The sequence below is a fragment of the Babylonia areolata genome, chromosome 13 (assembly GCF_041734735.1).
Source record: "Babylonia areolata isolate BAREFJ2019XMU chromosome 13, ASM4173473v1, whole genome shotgun sequence".
Classification (NCBI taxonomy): domain Eukaryota; kingdom Metazoa; phylum Mollusca; class Gastropoda; order Neogastropoda; family Buccinidae; genus Babylonia; species Babylonia areolata.
Genome location: NC_134888.1, coordinates 17,747,460 through 17,765,918, shown reverse-complemented (window position 1 = coordinate 17,765,918; position 18,459 = coordinate 17,747,460). Strand labels below are relative to the sequence as shown.

Below are 18,459 nucleotides of genomic sequence, written 5' to 3'. Positions count from 1 at the left end.
CTGCATGCTGTTTGTTTACTTGTCTCATTGTGTCTTTCACAGTCTTTCCTTCATTCCCTTCCCTTTCTCCTGGTTTAGTTATGGGTTGTATGGTGTGGATCGTATGGATAAAAGAAATACCAACAAATTTTCAGAAATGTGAAAAAAATCTTTCAGACGATGTGTGCGTGTGTGTGAATGAGTTTTCTTGAATATATACATGTCCACCCAGTGCTTGTGATAGGCATTCTCAGTACCTACACATAATTCCACACAGAATAATTCATGCAGGTGCATATTAACAGACGTGAACAAGCACATGGGTACAGAAGCACATACACACACCCAACCACCCCTTCCGAACATGCTTACAGTACACTCGCATGCATGCACTCCGATGCATGCATAGATGAGACATTGTGTGTGAGTGTGTATGTGTATTTGCACACACACATACACATGCACACACAGGGGTCACCAACAACACAGTTTTTTATGTTCACTGTGCAAAGTTTTTCAGGTGTTGTGAAAAGAGTGAGACACTGTTGACTGTTGAAGTATTGGTAAGAGATAAACATCATTTAGGTGTTGTTATGCATAACATGTATGTTAGTGTTGTGATGTGTGTGATGTTAGTGTGTATTCATGAACATAAATTAATGTTTTGAGCGTTTGGTTGGATGAGTCTGTCCAAGGTAATGGATGTCAGTTATCATTTTAATTCTTAGATGCATGTGTTCATAGGTTTTTACATTCTGTAGTGCAGTTGATCATGTTTTTATGGTAAGGCGCTGTATGAATTGAATTATTGTTAAAAAAAAAAAAAAAAATTTACCGTGTTGGCAGAGCGGTTGATGGGAGACAACCTGGATCTGCTGCATGGGTTCCTGGCCCTACTGTGTTGTCTGGAGTACGTGATGAGGAGCACGCCTTCGTTTCTGTTGAATTCGCCTTACGGTGGGCTGCCTTAGATCAAAATGAAAGATGACTACTGAGTCTGTAAAAACGAAAAAAGGAGAAAGTTTATAAAAATTGTGGGTTGTAAAACGAGACTGACTTTTATAATTTTAATGATGATAATAACTGGACATTTATCAGCGCTTTCCTCATTGCACAAAGCGCTTTACTATCCACACAGACATGCATATGAAAAACACTCAGCCCTCAACTCAGTCGTTCACAATAAGCATATATATTCGTGTACAAATTTGTACGTACAATACAAACATACATGTGTGTGGAGTGATGGCCTAGAGGTAACGCGTCTGCCTATGAAGCGAGAGAATCTGAGCGCGCTGGTTCGAATCACAGCTCAGCCGCCGATATTTTCTCCCCCTCCACTAGACCTTGAGTGGTGTTTTGGATGCTAGTCATTTGGATGAGACAATAAACCGAGGTCCCTTGTGCAGCATGCACTTAGGGCATGTAAAAGAACCCACCGCAACAAAAGGGTTGTTCCTGGCAAAATTCTGTAGAAAAAATCCACTTTGATAGGAAAAACAAAAAAAACTGCACGCAGGAAAAAAATGCAAAAAAATGGGTGGCACTGTAGTATAGCGACACGCTCTCCCTGGGGAGAGCAGCTCGAATTTCACACAGAGAAATCTGTTGTGATAAAAAGAAATACAAATACATACATGTATGCATGCATCCATCCATACATTTGACGCACACTCAATACAGTGTCACGAAAAAAAACACCTACACAGTCAGCTAACTTGTTTCATGTATGAGAGAGGGTCCAGAGGAAATGCTGCTGATCAGAAGCGTCTGACATTTCAGACTCTAGTCCTGTCTTTAGGGAGTGTGTTAGAAACAACAGTGGAGGTAAAAGCATAGCGTAAGAAAAGTTTAGAGTATTGATCAGGAAAGGAAGGTGAGGACGAACAGAGAAGTGAGCAGAGATCAGACTGTTGACATAGTCACAGGAGGTGGGAGAAGAACATCCAGAATGGGAAGGAAAGCGTTGTAGTGTTGGGGGAGGAGAGGGGTGTGGAGTTGGTGGGGGATGAAAAAAAAAAGGAAGGTGGAGGAGGGAAGAAAGGTATGGAAAGGGAGAGCAGTTAGTGGTTAGAAAGGGGAGGGGAGGGCTGGTGATGCTGCTGGTCACTCTCACGTGTTGACACCCACTTGGTGGGGTGAGCCGAGGTTGGCAATAACGTGGGATTCCATGTTTTTGTAGGTTCCACCAAGGTGGTTCTGCCACACGGCTGTGACACTGGCATGGGTGAAACTGGTTGGGGCTGTTGAAGTGTTGACTGAGGTCCTTGTATTTCAGTGTCACTGATCGCAAATGATCTGTAAAGTGGTCGTTTGAGGTGTGGCCGGTTTCGCTCTCATATAATTTGCCACACAGGTTGCAAGTCAGGATGTACACTATGTTGATGGATCTGCAGTTGAGTGTAGACCTCATAGAAAACTTGCCCTCTGGATCGATGAATGTTTTGGAAGAGTTGATAAAGGGACATGTTTTACATTTAATGTTGTTACAGGGGTTACAGCCATGGGGTGTGGGGATTAGGGTCCTGGGCAGGGATGATCGAATCAGTATGGTCCTGAAGTTCTGATCCTTCTTAAAGACCATGGGGGAAATGGCACCAAGTTCAGTCATGTTATAGTACATTCTAGTTCAACCTATTACAATATGACAGTGCCATTTCTTTTTTTTTCTTTTTTTTTTTCCTTCTTTTAAAAATTTTTTCCCACATACTCCATTTAATCCCCTCTACCCACTTAGCTTTCCATTCTAGACCTCCCACCTCCTGTGGCTCCTTAGTCTAGGAAGACAGGCCTATGGCCAGCAATGTTGGACACTTCTTATCTAAAGCTAGTCTTGATTTATAACCCACAGTTTTTATAAACTTTCTCCATTTGCCTCTGATCACAGTTGCATGCAGCTTGTGTGTGTGTGTGTGTTATTGGCCTCTGGACCCCAGCTGAAAACTTTTCTGTATTTGACCCAAAGCACTCAGCCATGGGGGTCTCAGGACCACATCTGGAAACTTTATTGTATTTGACCCAAAGCAGTCACTCCCACCCATGTGATGCTGTTGTGTGCTGTAGTTTGTATTTCTTTTTATCACAACAGATTTCTCTGTGTGAAATTTGGGCTGCTCTCCCCAGGGAAAGGCACATGGCTGTATACGACAGCGCCACCCATTTTTTTTTGTATTTTTTACTGCGTGCAGTTTTTTTTGTTCTTCCTATCGAAGTGGATTTTGCTGCAGAATTTTGCCAGGAACAACCATTTTGTTGCTGTGGGTTCTTTTATGTGCGCTTAGTGTATGCTGCACATGGGACCTCGGTTTACCGTCTCATCTGAATGGCTAGCGTCCAGACCACCACTCAGGGTCTAGTGGAGGGGGAGAGAATATCTGCGACTGAGCCGTGATTCGAACCAGTGTGCTCAGATTCTCTCGCTTCCTAGACGGACACGTTACCTCTAAGCCATCACTCTGTTGTTGTGTTTTGTAACCCCCACCCTCACCTCCATGAGGGGGGCTAGGGGGTGCTAGGTGCTCTTTCAGAAAAACAGTATCCCTATTTTTAGGAATTTCTGTGATGGAAGTATTCTTTTCTATCACTTTCTTCCTTGCTGTCTTTATTTCTTTCTGTTGTCTCTTCCTGTTTTCTGCTTTGCTGGGCCATTCAGCTGTACAGTTTTGGGGAAGGTCTTTTATTATTTTTTTCCCCTTTATCTGAGAATTGGGCGCCCTTACTATGTTGTATTCATTCTTGCGTTTAGGACGCATCAAGTGCCCGTTAGCAGTGTTAAGTTTTCCATGCCTGTTATTATATGATTGTGTGTGTGATATAACAATGTTTATATTGAAGTTAAAATTTATTTGAAAAAAAAAAATCCATTGATAAAAAACTGACAGAATGGTCGTTAGGAGAAATATCCTAGGCTAATGTACATGAGTGTGACTGTACTTCAGTCTTATTTTCTGCTCCAGGAGCTTGTTGTTTGTTTTTTCACATCTGTAGGACACAGTTTTCAGCCCTCAAAAGGCCATGTGTGGTAGACGGCTGTGGGCAACAAAATAAATTGTATTAAGATCAGTACCTATTGATCTTGTTATGTGGAGTGAGTGAGAGGTTTTGTGATGGAGATAACTGATGTGTCCGATGTGGCTGCACTGTTCACCCCCACAAGGTCGAGGATAAAGACAGGGCATGTATCAAAAGCCTGATAATTATGGGAATATGTCACCACAAAGGAGCGTATATAAGACATGAAGTTGATGAAATTTGTCATTTTTTTGTTGTCGTGTTATCTCTTTCTCTGAATTTGTTTGGGATATGTGGAGAGAATGTGCTTTTGTGTGTGCTTAAGTCTGTATATACATAGAGAGAGAAATAGAATAAGACATAGATGTATATATAAGGGAGAGGAGATACAAGAGACTTAAAAGCTTTTGGGGAGGGTTTGTCGGCTGGGTGTATGTGTATGCTGGAAAGGGGTTGGGTAGGAAAGGTACTCTAGGTCTCAACTTGAGTGGTGGCGTGGCCAGCTTATATGTATACCAGTGTATATGTGTTTTAGAAAAAGCGTGGGTACGTGTGTGTTTGTGTATGAGGGTGTTACGTCAGCTTTGGTCCTTATCTGTGTTGGACAGCCTGACAAAGCCCAAGTAAGGGGCGAAAGCTTGAGGAACGAAATAAACTCTGTGGGAACATGACCTTTTTGTTTTTTCAAATCTACCAATCTATATATAGACATATACACATACACATGGACACACACACACACACACACAAACACACACACGCAGATGAAAGATGCCAAATACAAAACAAAAATTTACTCTTACAGTATGTTTGTTTTCCATACTCGCAGATGTGATCCGCATTGGATGTCAGCAAATGCCGGAGTTCAGTGGGATATCCATGCTCTCCAAGTTGTGTGAGCAGTTTGATGCAGATCAGGAGGAGGTATGTGCGTTGGAAATACACTGTATCACCACTATGTCGTCTTTCACTCCCATTTTAAAGGATTTGCTGTAAATTGAGCCTGGACTTTTAAATTCCTTCACTGAAATGGTTCATGTCAATTGCAGTGGGATAGGATTTTTTTTGCAAATAGCAGTGCTACAGGAAAAAAATATGTGTATGTTGTGCGTTCATGTATGTGTGTGTGTGTGTGTTTATGTAGGCCTGGTTGCTGGTTGACTCTTGTATTCACAGAATGAGTTTGCTGTACCCAGTTTCAGTTGTGTGTTTCCTCGCTTAACGTTAACATTGGTATTTTGTAGGTGACTTCAAAACAAACCAAAGCTAACTTTTAAGAGGAACCTATTCAGGTAGGATTATGATGTGTATGTGTGTGTGTGTATATATATGTGTGTGTGTGTGTGTGTATCAATTCCTCTCCAAAGATAACTAGGAAGACCACTGCGTCAGATCAAAAGAGGAGCATAGTGAGCCAAGTTTTGGCAGAATCACTCCTGTTTTTGCTTGCAATGCTTTGACTGTAACAACAGTTTGTGATGTATTGTTTAACATTTGTACATATTTTAGTTGGAGAACCGCACAGATATATAGTTCTGGAAATCTCTTCTTCACACTCACGGTGATGATACATAGAGACAGACAATATATATTATGAGAACTTGGCAGATGGGCGTAATAGCCATGTGGTTAAAGCATTGGACTTTCATTCTAAGAGTCCCGGGTTCAAATCTCAGTAACGGCGCCTGGTGTGTAAGGGGTGGAGATTTTTCCTATCTCCCAGGTCAACTTATGTGCAGACCTGCGAGTGCCTGAACCCCCTTCGTGTGTATGCGCTTGCAGAAGATCACATACGCACGTTAAAGATCCTGTAATCCTTGTCATTGTTTGGTGGGTTACGGAAAACAACATACCCAGCATGCACACCTCTGAAAACAGAGTATGGCTGCCTACATGGCTGGGTTAAATATGGTCGTACACGTAAAAGAGCACTTGTGAACATACGAGTGAACGTGGGAGTTGCAGCCCATGAATGGAAAAAAAAAAACAAACAAAAAAAAACCGAAAGGAAAAAAAGAGAACTTGGTGATCTTACTGATAAATCCAAACCTTTTTTTAGGGAGGAAAAAAAAAAAGGCCTCGCAGAACACCTCAGATGATCTGATGCTGGAAAAAAAACAACATGATATTCATATATGTTATGATTTAAAAACATTTTTGTCTTTATTGAAGCGCAGACATGAGAAATGTATTCTCATTCCACAATTTTTCTGTCTGTCGCAGAAATTAATGTCATTTTATACTGCTTCACCCCAGAAATGCAGTTATAACCAAAACACAAATTATATTCTTTTTTTGTGGAGGGGGAAGGTGGTAGCCATAACCTTCGTGAATAGATAAGCAGATGTTTTTAGCATGGCATGATTATGTGAAAGGTGCGTAGCAAAACAGTGTGTACTTTGTGTATATTTGCAGACAGAAGACATGTACAAGAGGTGCTTGGAGCCCATGTTCCAGGAACTTCTCAACAGAGATGGAGAGTTAGACGTGAGTAAGATGGTGGCAGCAACTTTTTTTTTTCTTTAAAAAAAAAAATTTTTTATAACACTTCTCAGCAGAAGGAGAGTCTGACGTAAGATGGTGACACCAGCTATTTATATAACACTTCCCAACAGATGGAGAGATAGAGATGTGAAAGATGGTGACACCAGCCATTTATATAACACTTCCCAACAGATGGAGAGATAGAGATGTGAAAGATGGTGACAGCAACAATTTTTATGACACTTCCCAACAAATGGAGAGATAGACGTTAGTGAGATGGTGACAACAGCTATTTTTATATTAATTCCCAACAGGTGGAGAGATAGATGTATGTATGCTTGGAGTGATGGCCTAGAAGTAACGCGTCCGCCTAGGAAGCGAGAGAATCTGAGTGCGCTGGTTCGAATCACGGCTCAGCTGCCGATATTTTCTCCTCCACTAGACCTTGAGTGGTGGTCTGGACGCTAGTCATTTGGATGATATGATAAACCAAGGTCCCATGCACAGCATGCACTTAGCGCACGTAAAAGAACCCACAGCAACAAAAGAGTTGTTCCTGGCAAAATTCATAGAAAAATCTTTTTCGATAGGAAAGACAAATAAAACTGCACACAGGAAAAAACACAAAAAAATGGGTTGCGCTGTAGTGTAGCGTTGCGCTCTCCCTGGGGAGAGCAGCTCGAATTTCACACAGAGAAGTCTGTTGTGATAAGAAGAAACACAAAATACAAAAAAAAAAAAAAAATATAACACTTCCCAACAGATGGAGAGTTAGACATGAGTAAGGTGGTGGCATCACACTTTTTTTTTTCTTTTTCTTTCTACTCTTCCCAGTAGATGGAGAGTTAGATTTAAGTAAGATGGTGACAGCAACTATTTATATAACACTTCCCAACAAATGGAGAGAGAGATGTGATGAACAGCAACATTTTTTCATCACTTCCCAACAGATGGGGAGTTTGACATAAGTAAGGTGGTGACATCAGCTGTTTTTATAACACTTCTCAATCGCTGGAGAGATGGATGTGAGTAAGGTGGTGATGGCAGCTATTTTTATAACACTTTTCAACAGATGGAGAGACAGATGTGAGTCAGATGGTGAAAGCAACTGTTTATATAACACTTCCCAGTTGCTAGAGAGATCACTGTAAGATGATGACAGCAACTATTTTTTATAACACTTCCCAATAGCTGGAGAGTTGGACATGAGTAAGATGATGAGATCAGATTTTTTTTCTTTTGCTTTCCAGCAGATGGGGAGTTAGGTGTGAGTAAGATGATGACAGCAACTATTTTTATAATACTTCCCAACAGATGGAGAGTTGGACATGAGAAAGATGATGACATCAGACTTTTTTCTTCTTTTTTTCCACTTTCCAGCAGATGGGGAGTTAGGTGTGAATAAGATGGTGACAGCAATCCTTTAAAAAAAAAAAAAATTAATAACACTTCCCAGCAGAAATGGAGAGTTAGACATGAATAAAGCTGTAATATCAACCCAAGTTCGACCGAAGTAAATTTCTTATTTCATTTCTTTCAGGTTGATACTCTATGTCTCTGTGTGTGGAATTTTGGCTGCTGTGCCCTGGGGAATGTTTAGACAGTGCAGTGCCTTTAACCTGTTTCTTATTGTTGTATGCACACATTTCTTTCTTCGTGTTTGTTTACTTAATGAAGTGGACATGTTGGATCGCTTTATGCATGCTATTGAAACAGAGTTTAAAATTTTAGGATTCAAATGGGTAGAGGAATTTTGGATTGAAGGTGGTTAAAAAAAAAGAAAAGAAAAAAAGAAACCAGTTGCTGCTGTTTGTTTCAGCGATGAAATAATTTTTTCTTTAGGTTTATTGTTTTGAAAGCTCTGTATGACGGGCGCAATAGCCGAATGGTTAAAGCGTTGGACTTTCAATCTGAGGGTCCCGGGTTCGAATGTCGGTGACGGCGCCTGGTGGGTAAAGGGTGGAGATTTTTCAGATCTCCCAGGTCAACATGTGTGTAGACCTGTTAGTGCCTGAACCCCCTTCGTGTGTACACGCAAGCAAAAGATCAAATACGCACGTTAAAGATCCTGTGATCCATGTCAGCATTCGGTGGGTTATGGAAACCAAGTACATACCCAGCATGCACACCCCCGAAAGCGGAGTATGGCTGCCTACATGGCGGGGTAAAAGCGGTCATACACGCAAAAGCCCACTCATGTATTTACGAGTGAACGTGGGAGTTGCAGCCCACGAACGCAGAAGAAGAAGAAAGCTCTGTATGAATGAGGCTGTGATAGAGAAACTGTCTTTTAAAAAAAATGTTGATGTGGTGGCCTATTGGTAAAGTGTCTGCCTAAGAAGCGAGAGAATCTGAGCGCAGGGGATCGAATCCTACACTGGTCGGTATTTCCTCCCCCTCCACTATAACTTGAGTGGTGGTCTGGGTGTTAGTCATTTGGATGTGAGGACAAACAAACAAAGGGCCCATGTGTAGCGTGCACAAAACGCATGTAAAAGAAGCTACGGCAGCAAAAAGGTTGTCCCTAGCAAAATTCTGTTGAAAAATTTGCTTTGATAGGAAAATAAATACACTTGTAGGCGGAATAAAAAAATCATTGGTGGTGCTGTACTGTAGCTATGTATTCTCCAAGGAGAGCAGCCCAAATTTCTGAGAGAGAAATAATGTTATGACAAAGAGAAATATTACAATACAATATTTGTTGACTAAAATACATGTTGCATGCAGTTAAACAGTTTGGAGGAATAATGCACAATACAGTATTGCTGTGACTTAACTCTTTCACCACCACAGGTGACTTCTGTTGTTCAGACAGTACACCATCATAGGCGACTTAAGTCGTCGTCAAGGGGCCACACATTCTAACAAAGCTTGACTGCTGCAGCCAGTTTCCCACACATTAGAATGACTAACTGTTACCCCTGACCATGTTTGAAGTGAACGGGTGGGTCCATTACACCATTTTGATATGAACCTAGTTATGAAGCTGAGAGCGTAGAGTAAAATATTTGGTGCTGGGGAGTGTTTTTCACATAGAAACTTGGTGGTTAAAGAGTTAAATATGTTGTGTGCAGTTAGTGTGGAGGTGTAATGATATAATACAATAATACAATATTTCCGTGACTATAAATGTGTGCAGTTGGACAGTTTGGAGGAGAGCTATCGGAAGCAGCATGTGAGTGAAGGGGACCTCAACGAACTGCTGTTCCTGTCCAAAGACCCCCTCTTCTTCCCCTCCAGTGGACACAGGTGCTTTCACTGGTGTCACTGAAGTGACAGTGTCACTGTGGCAGAATCTGCAAGGCGTTGGGCATATGATCCAGTGGTCATGGTTCGATCCCCCGTTTAGGCTTGTGTTGTATCCTTGCGAAGGGCACTACGATTTTTCCCGCTGCACCCAGGTGTGAATGGGTACCTAACTTGGTTGAGGAAGGTTAAAATGGTGGAAGGGGAGGATTGGGCCCTGCTTTCCAATTCTGAGCCCTAACACCGTGGATATGAGTTTAATATCTCGATGATCGTGTGTGAAGACTTTTAATGGTCATATCCAGTACAGCAGTGTATCAACCACATTAATATAATAAAGGGCATGGTTTGTTAATGGTCATATCCAGTACAGCAGTGTATCAATCACATTAATATGATAAAGGGCATGATTTGTCAGGTGCAAAACTGTCCTCAGCTTTTGGGTGTGGTTGGACTGTGTTTTTTTTTTTTTTTTTTTTTTCTAAAGTACTGTTGTGTCATCTGTGCTGTGCTGTGCTGATCTAGTGGTGTTACTTCTAATAATTGATTGTTACTTAAACACATTGAACAAGTACTTCCAGTTCTTGATGAAATAGCGTTACCTCCCTGGAAGTAATTAGAAGATGCGCCTAGTAACGAGAAAATGGCTGAGTTATGGACTGAACTGTTCTGTGAATGTGAGATCTCAGTATAGATCATCATCTCTGACTGTTTCTGCAAAACTTTAACATCGCTCTTCATTGGACTTCATGCAGTAATTGGTCATGGCCAGGTCATGAATTCTTTGAAACAAAGTTAAAGACCACAGTTTGACGCCACTCAATATGTGTGTCCCATGCAGGTGTCCACCCAACCCCATCCCCCCACCCTCACTTTTTTCTTCTTTTTTTGTCCTCTGTAAATCCTGTGCTTTTTGTAGAAGATATCACGTGTGAATCTTGAAAGCCTTTTACTTCCTGTTGATGCAGTTTTCTTGTCAGTATTTCAAGTTTCCCATGAAGTGAAACCACATGCAGCCAGTCAGTTTATGTACTTAGGGCTTTGAGTGGCTGTTCAGTTTATCGTTGTATTTTTTTTCAAGCTTGGAAAGACTTATTTGGAAATGACTACTGGCGTTGTTGTTTTGATATGTTATATGGTTTTGATTCTATTTTGAACAGGTTTGTGGCGTTTTTTGCGTGTAACTGCTGAAGTTGGAGGGATAGAGTAGTTTTGAATTGAAGAGAATTGGCATTATCAGAGGTTTTTGAATATTGTATGGTATAGATGTTCAAAATAGTTATTCACATTCTTGTCCTTTTTCTGGTATTGAATGTTGTTCATCTTATTCAGAAAGCTCTGAGATGCATATATATGTCTATGCTGCATGATCTGTAGACGTGTGAAGTGTCCATGCTGATGCAAAATAGGTTTGTCTGTCCTGTTGTACTGGTATTTTGCACAGGACTGGAGTGTGGCTTTTGAAGGGTTTTTTTTGTTGCGCATGCGTACATACATTACAGTGAGTTAAATTGTCAAAAGTGATTTTTGGTGAAATAATAAGGGAAACTTTTCTGCATTTTTTCTTGCAGCGGAAGCAGTAGCACACCTCTTCATAACCAGCAACAGTCTGTGCAGACGCCCATGACCCCTGTCAGGTCAGTGTGCTGTGGTACTGTTTTATATATATATGTATATGTGTGTGTGTGTGTATAAATACATTTTTTTTTTTTTTTTTTTGGTGTGTGTGGTTCGTTTGTTATCAGCTGAGTGAGTTTTTAATTTTATTCCTTGTCAGTGGGATGGATTTGGGTGGGTATTCAGGGAAGTGACTGCAGATTATAAAATAATACTTTAAACTCTTTGATATTTCTTCATTATTTATGAGCTGCAGGTTCAAACGAGTAGTTAAAAAAAATTCTGTGGCTGTTTTTAACCCCTGCATTTAGAAATAAGTCTTCTGTTTTGGGGTTGAAAGGGACATCGACTGACCAGAAACGGAAACAAAATATACAGTATTTACTCTGGCACCCCCTACTCCGTATCCACCCACCTACCCCGTCACCCACCTTCACACCCATGCTCCCTCACCCCCCCTCCCACACACACGTACAGACAGAATAAGTGTGGGCAGGAGTATGTTCTGGATGATTCTTCATCGTGGGCTGCAACTTTCATGTTCACTCACATGCACGCAAGTGGGCTTTTATGTGTATGACCGTTTTTACCCAGCCATGTAGGCAGCCATACTCCGTTTTCTGGATGATTATGGTGACTGTATAGATCTGTGTTTCAGAGCCACTTTGAACTCCATTCAGCAGCTGAAGAGCACTCTTGCTTCATCTGCTGACGAGCCGTCCTCAAAACTTCAGGACTACTTCCAGGTGCGTTCACCATGTGTGTGTTCTCCGCAAATAGATGGTGATGATAATGTGCTTTGATATAGAGTTTTTCAGAAGATTTAACAATACATGTGACATGAATAAGATATGAGAGGGTTTTTTTTGTTGTTTTTTTAGGTATATATTCTGCATTTTTCCACATCTTCTTCTTGTCGTTCGGGGGCTGCAACTTCCATGTTCACTCGTATTTACAGGAGTGGGCTTTCACGTTCATGACCATTTTTACACCGCCATGTAGGCAGCCATACTCCGTTTTCGGGGGTGTGCACACTGGGTATTTTCTTGTTTCCATAACCCAATGAATGCTGACATGTATCACAGGATCTTTAACGTGCGTATTTGATCTTCTGCTTGTGTATCACAAATGGGGTTGAGGCACAAGCAGGTGTGCATATATGTTGACCTGGGAGATTGAAAAAATCTCCACCCTTTACCCACCAGGCGCTGTTACTGAGATTGGAACCTGGGACCGTCAGATTGAAAGTCCGATTCTTTAACAGGTCGGCTATTGCGCCCGTCATCAGTGTAGTAGGGAAGCCAGGCGATGGTTGCTGACTTCCAGGTTTAAGGTGAACTGCGTGTAATAAACTGATATCCTTTTTTTTTTTCTCTATTTTTCAGATCTGTACGAATAACCCTGGGCCTGCAATTGCTGAAAGAGTGCGAAGAATGCGAGAGTTATTTGTATCCCGTTTTGTGAGAGTCAGCTCCCCTTTCCAGTCTGTGGCAGAACCAAGATTTACGTTGGGAGTGAAGTTGTATTATCGCATGTTGGAGCTCCTGTTGAATACTGTGAGTCATATACTTTCCAAATTATTTTAGAATTCTTTTTTTTTTTTTTTTAATTGAAAGTCGACATTAGCATGAATTAGAAGATACACTCATTTGTTTTTCCATTTCTGTTTGTTCTGGTGTGCATGTGTAAGCATGTGCTTTGCTAAAATAAACTTTTGAAAGGTAAAAGGGGATGAAGGAAGCATTTTTCACATTTTTGATTCGTTTTCATTTGTGTTTGTCAGCTGTGTTGTCTTGTGTCTTGTATTTTTAGTTTTGCAGAGGTGAATAAGAAATTATTATTTCCATTTTATGTATTAGAAGTCACATGTTCTTAATTTTAAGAGAGAGTTGGGAAGGTCATTGTTTTTGTCTCACATGCGTTTGTTGTGTGCATTTGTTTTGTGTAAGAAAAACCAGGAGAACCTTAAGACTGATCTTTTGCCAGAGAGAAAGTGATGTGCTATGTTTTGACAGTAAGGTTTTTTTTTGTCCAGATAACACAGAGCTATTTAGGTTTGTGTTCAGACAGTGTAGTAAGTGACGTTCTGTGCTGGAAGGAAATTGTATCAACGTGTTATTTTCTTTCAAAGGAAAGCAAGCGACTGTCGGTGAGCGTGTTGGACACACTCTTAAACAAAGATGACTTTCACACGTCCCTCATTGCGTGCTGTTTGGAGGTGGTGCTTGTTGCCTATGGACTCACAAGTAAGTGTGTGTGTGAGAGAGAGAGAGAGTGTGTGTGTGTGTGTGTGTGTGCACTTGGCGTACTTCCTTTCATGACACAGCAGCAAGTTAGTTGTCTCTAGACAAATTCTGTTATACAATACAATACAGTACAATACAAAGTAAAACCATACAGATAATACTCTGAAATACAATACAACATAACACAAAACTATAGTATAATATGCTTAAGTATTGTACAATTGAATAGAACGCATAAGTATTGTACAATTGAATGTATTCTGGCATCAGTGAGGTCCTTGAGATTCAGACGCATGAGGTGCCAGGAAATTAGAATCACACATTGACAGATGCATGAATGTAACATATGGCAGTCATCTGTAGTCTCTTGTCTTCCTGTGTGAACGGCTAGTGCATTGAACTCTGGCTGGAAGTTGCCGCAGCAGAACCCAGAATGGTACATTAACCATTGTGGTACATTAATCATTGCGCCCAAGCACTGCTCTGGCATCAAAATCAGTCTCAAGTATTCACTGTGTCCGCCGGTCGATTGTGATCGCGCCTTAACATGAGCTCGATCGCCCAATCGGGCCAGGTAGTTTTGTGACCTGTTGTGATTCATCATCAGACACAAAACGAGAGCGCTAAAGAATCGATAGACGGACAGAAAATACGAAAAAAACTTAGCCGTATGCAGAGCACAGGAGCAGGAGTCAAGATGGCTGCCGGAAAAAGAGGGCGCTAGTCAGGGATGCACAGGGGAGGTAACCTACTTCAGGAGGTTATGGGCCGCAGCTACTTTCGTTTTCTCCACATAGGCGGGTAGTAGTTTGCACAGGACAGGAATCAGACCCCTGCCGGAGTCTGAACTAGTGGGTCAAGGTAAGTATGTTACTTAAATGTAATTTAGGAAGAAAACTTACTTTCATGTATACACATTTGCGTAAACCGCAAAGAGAAGGAATTAAATTCTGCAGTATTTCTGGATGTGCCCACATGTGATTGCACTGCTCTGGTATCAAAATCAGTCTCATTAAAACAGTTACCATGTTCACACATTTGCGTAAACAGCAAAGAAAGGGAACTAAATTCTCCAGAATTTCTGGATGTGCCCACTTGTGATCTGGAAAGAAAACAGTATATTTTCTGTTTTTTACACGCCAGTGTGGTGTGGAAGCCTAACGAGGCTGTAAACTCCCCAGGGTTCAGTGGGTTCAAACTTTTCATGGGGATTCATGGTCATCAGTCCATTAAATGCTAACCGCTTTGCCATGATCGATGGGTGTGGTTGACTGAGCTGTAAGCAAGATCTGATTTTATTGTATTGTATTTCTCTTTCTATCACAACACATTTCTCTGTGTGAAATGCAGGCTGCTCTCCCCAGGGAGAGCGCGTCGCTACACTTGCAGTGCCACCCTTTTTAAAAATTTTTCCTGCATGCAGTTTTATTTGTTTTTTCTATCAAAGTGGATTTTTCTACAGAATTTTGCCAGGAACAACCCTTTTAATTACACATATTAACCATGACCCACTAGTGCAGACTCCAGGCAGGGGTCTGACATTCCTGCCGGAAAAAGAAAATTTTCCTTTTGTTGCCGTGGGTTCTTTTACATGGCTAAGTGCATGCTGCACATGGGACTTCAGTTTATCGTCTCATCTGAATGACTAGCGTCCAGACCACCACTCAAGGTCTTGTGGAGGTGGAAAAAATATCGGTGGCTGAGCTGTGATTCGAACCGGCGTGCTCAGATTCTGTCGCTTCCTTGGCGGACGCGTTACCTCAAGGCCATCACTCCACTGTATTGTTGGATTTATGTTGTTGGTGATGACTTTGGGATTGAAGACAGATGTGAAGGTCCCAACAGTTCAGTCCTTTTCGAGCACAAGCACGCTGATGGCTGATGAGTCTAACTGGAGAACGGCAGATTCTTCCACAGCGGTTGCAGGGGAATGTCTGGTCTGTTATGGGTTTTTGTTGTCTTCTGTTTTTCTGCCTTGTCCTCCTCTCCTCCAGACTGGCACGACGTCTTCATATCCTCACTGTAACGTAAAACCCCTGTTACCACTCCTCTTTCTGTCTTTCATCAGGAAGCTATGCAGTGAATGGAAGTGACAGCGAAGACTCCGCCTTCTCCTTCCCATGGATATTGGAGACGATGGACATACAGGCCTATGACTTCCTGAAGGTGCTGGAGAGTTTTATCCGAGTGGAACCCAAGCTGCCTGCAGATGTGGTGAAGGTAGGCAGCAGTTTCTATCCCTTGTTTTGTAATTTCTGTAGAAAAATCCACTTCGATAGGAAAAACAAATGGAACTGCGTGCAGGAAAAAATACAAAAAAAAAAGGGTTGTGCTGAAGTGTAGCGACGCGCTCTCCCTGGGGAGAGCAGCCTGAATTTCACATAGAGAAATCTGTTGTGATAAAAAGAAATACAAATACAAATGCGAATACAGATGTGTTTGTATGAAGTCTTCAGGGAATGTGAACAGAGGCTTTGCAAAGGAGGAATCACTTTTGTATATCATTTTTGCAAGCTGTTCACTTTGATGAATGTCTGATTCATTGATTTTCCTCTGTTCACATATGTCCATTTTATGTATAAAACATATTGTATTGGTTTGGAGGTACAGGTTTAGGTGTTTTGGAAGTATCATTTTGAGCAGGTTTTAATATGGTACACTCTTGTTCTCAGTCTAAATGATAGTCAAATGGTTATTACACAAGAAATGATGACTTTGAACATTGTTTTTCGATTGTCTTTAAAAAAAAAAAAAAAAAGAAAGAAAAAAAAAAGGGGCAAAATTGTTTATGTTAATTGCTGTTACTAGCTTTCAGTTCGTGTCTCAGTTTATTTTCCCCAGAGAGGCCTTCTCTTGAAAACAGGAGATAGGTGCGTTGACCAGGTTTCCTTCAGGTGTTGACATTTTCACAAAGAAAGTTGATCATGAAAACAGTCTGGAGATAGGTTCATCGGTCAGTTCACTTGCTAGATATCAGTGTTTTGAGACATTTTCATGAAGACCTGCTTTATTTGAAAAAAAAAGTCTTCAAGAAGAGAGCAAAAGCTAGCAGCTGAGATCATCATCGTCAGTTCTGCTCGGTGAAAGTCTTGATTTTATTTCATGTTTAGAACAGTTGCTGATTTTCTTCTGTGCACAAACATTTGGCAGGCTGAGAATACTGCTGTGACTCGCTCTGTCTGCTTGTATTTCAGCACCTTCAGAACATCGAGTACAAAATCCTGGAGTCCATTGCCTGGAGAGAGGTAAGTATAGAATAGAATCTGTCTTTATTACCCAGTGTACCGGGGTTACAAGGAATGGGGTAGGGGGAGGTGGGGGGGGGGGGGGTACATAACTAGGTACGAACATAAATCGAAAATCATACACAAACACAGATACAGTAGAATTTAGGATACACACAAGTGCATATCATTATAAAAACTTGTGCATGCTCGCACATGCACGCACTGCATGCACTCTCACACACACACAGAGGCACGCAAACACGCGTGTGCACACACATGCACATACGCATGCGCACACACACATACAAAGTCACACACACACACACACGTTTGAACAGAATATTGCATGTGGATGGGGCTGATGACTAGATCTTCAGGTAGATGGTTCTTGATTGCACAATTCTAGTTATCATACTGAATTTGTTCGACATTCAGGGCACTGACTGTTACACTCCGTCTTGCTGTCTCCAGTTTGGTCTTCCAGTACTTTGATAGCAAGTTGGTATGTGTACACATGCAGAAGTTCAAATGTGCATGTTAAAAATCCTGTAATCCATGTCAGTGTTAGGTGGGTCACGGAAACAAGAACATACCCAGCATGCACACACCCAACAACAGAGTATGGCTGCCTACATGGTGGGGTTACTAAATAAAATGGTCACACTCATAAAATGTTACATTTCTGTGTGAGTGCGTGTGGAGGAGTGTTTGTGACTGAAATCTGAATGAATGATACAGGAAACAAATGTTGAACTGAATGATAAAAAAACAAATGATGAGTGCCCAAAGGCAGCTGTCGGTTAAGCTCTTCGCTGGCAGGCAGCCTGTTGTGCAAGCGACTCCCACGTTTGTAAAACATGTAGAGCTTTTCATTGCTGTCCGAGGATAGTCACAAAAGTATCAATATAACATCAAGACACTCCTTTTATTAACTGCAGTTGGTTTGTAAAATGTTTCGAGCTTTTAGTCGCTGTCCGAGGGCAGTCACAAAAGTATCAATATAACATAAAGACACTCTTTTCATTAATGGCGGTTGGTTTGTAAAATGTTTAGAGCTTTTAGTCGCTGTCCGAGGATAGTCACAAAAGTATCAATATAACATCAAGAAACTCTTTATAAAGGCCAGACACGGTAGTGAAATTTTGACCAAAATCATGATTTTTGTGTGATTTTCGTTTTTCGCATAATTTGCTTCTTCAACATCTAATCTTTATAGTCCGTTTCACCTGGGTACTATACTCACTTAAATAAAACTTCAAACAGCTTCAACATGTGTGATTTCTTGTGAGTACAAGCACATCTCTTTTTTTTTTTTTTCCTGTTTTCTCAGTTTTGTGTTTTGTCTTCGTAATACCATTTTTTAAAATGCTAATGCTCAAAAACTTTAAAAGAAAGCATGTTCAAACTTCGTACTTTCTTTCTTTATGTATTCATCTTTATTATAGATACAAATAAATCAAATAAAACAAACAGAAATAACATATCTATAAAGGTACCGAAGTTTTAAACTTTTAATTTTTTTGTTTGTCGGCCATTTTGGATTCGTTTCCATGGAAACCATCACGACAAATTGCACAAAATGACCTTTTTAGACATGTTTAGTCCAGTATCTTTGCATACCATGTCACAGAAAGCCATAAACGTCAAGT

The 18,459-nt window shown here is 41.0% G+C and overlaps 1 protein-coding gene across 1 annotated transcript in view; it reads left to right on the top strand.

Moving 5' to 3' along the window:
* Positions 1 to 18,459, top strand: part of LOC143289113 (retinoblastoma-associated protein-like) — a 70,197-nt gene that overhangs the window by 26,468 nt on the left and 25,270 nt on the right. The window contains exons 8-17 of the mRNA XM_076597975.1: positions 826 to 936; positions 4,820 to 4,914; positions 6,406 to 6,477; positions 9,614 to 9,723; positions 11,292 to 11,357; positions 11,996 to 12,083; positions 12,723 to 12,893; positions 13,469 to 13,583; positions 15,652 to 15,803; positions 16,778 to 16,828. Coding sequence (XP_076454090.1) covers positions 826 to 936; positions 4,820 to 4,914; positions 6,406 to 6,477; positions 9,614 to 9,723; positions 11,292 to 11,357; positions 11,996 to 12,083; positions 12,723 to 12,893; positions 13,469 to 13,583; positions 15,652 to 15,803; positions 16,778 to 16,828 — 1,031 coding nt within the window. The remainder of the gene's footprint in view (positions 1 to 825; positions 937 to 4,819; positions 4,915 to 6,405; positions 6,478 to 9,613; positions 9,724 to 11,291; positions 11,358 to 11,995; positions 12,084 to 12,722; positions 12,894 to 13,468; positions 13,584 to 15,651; positions 15,804 to 16,777; positions 16,829 to 18,459) is intronic.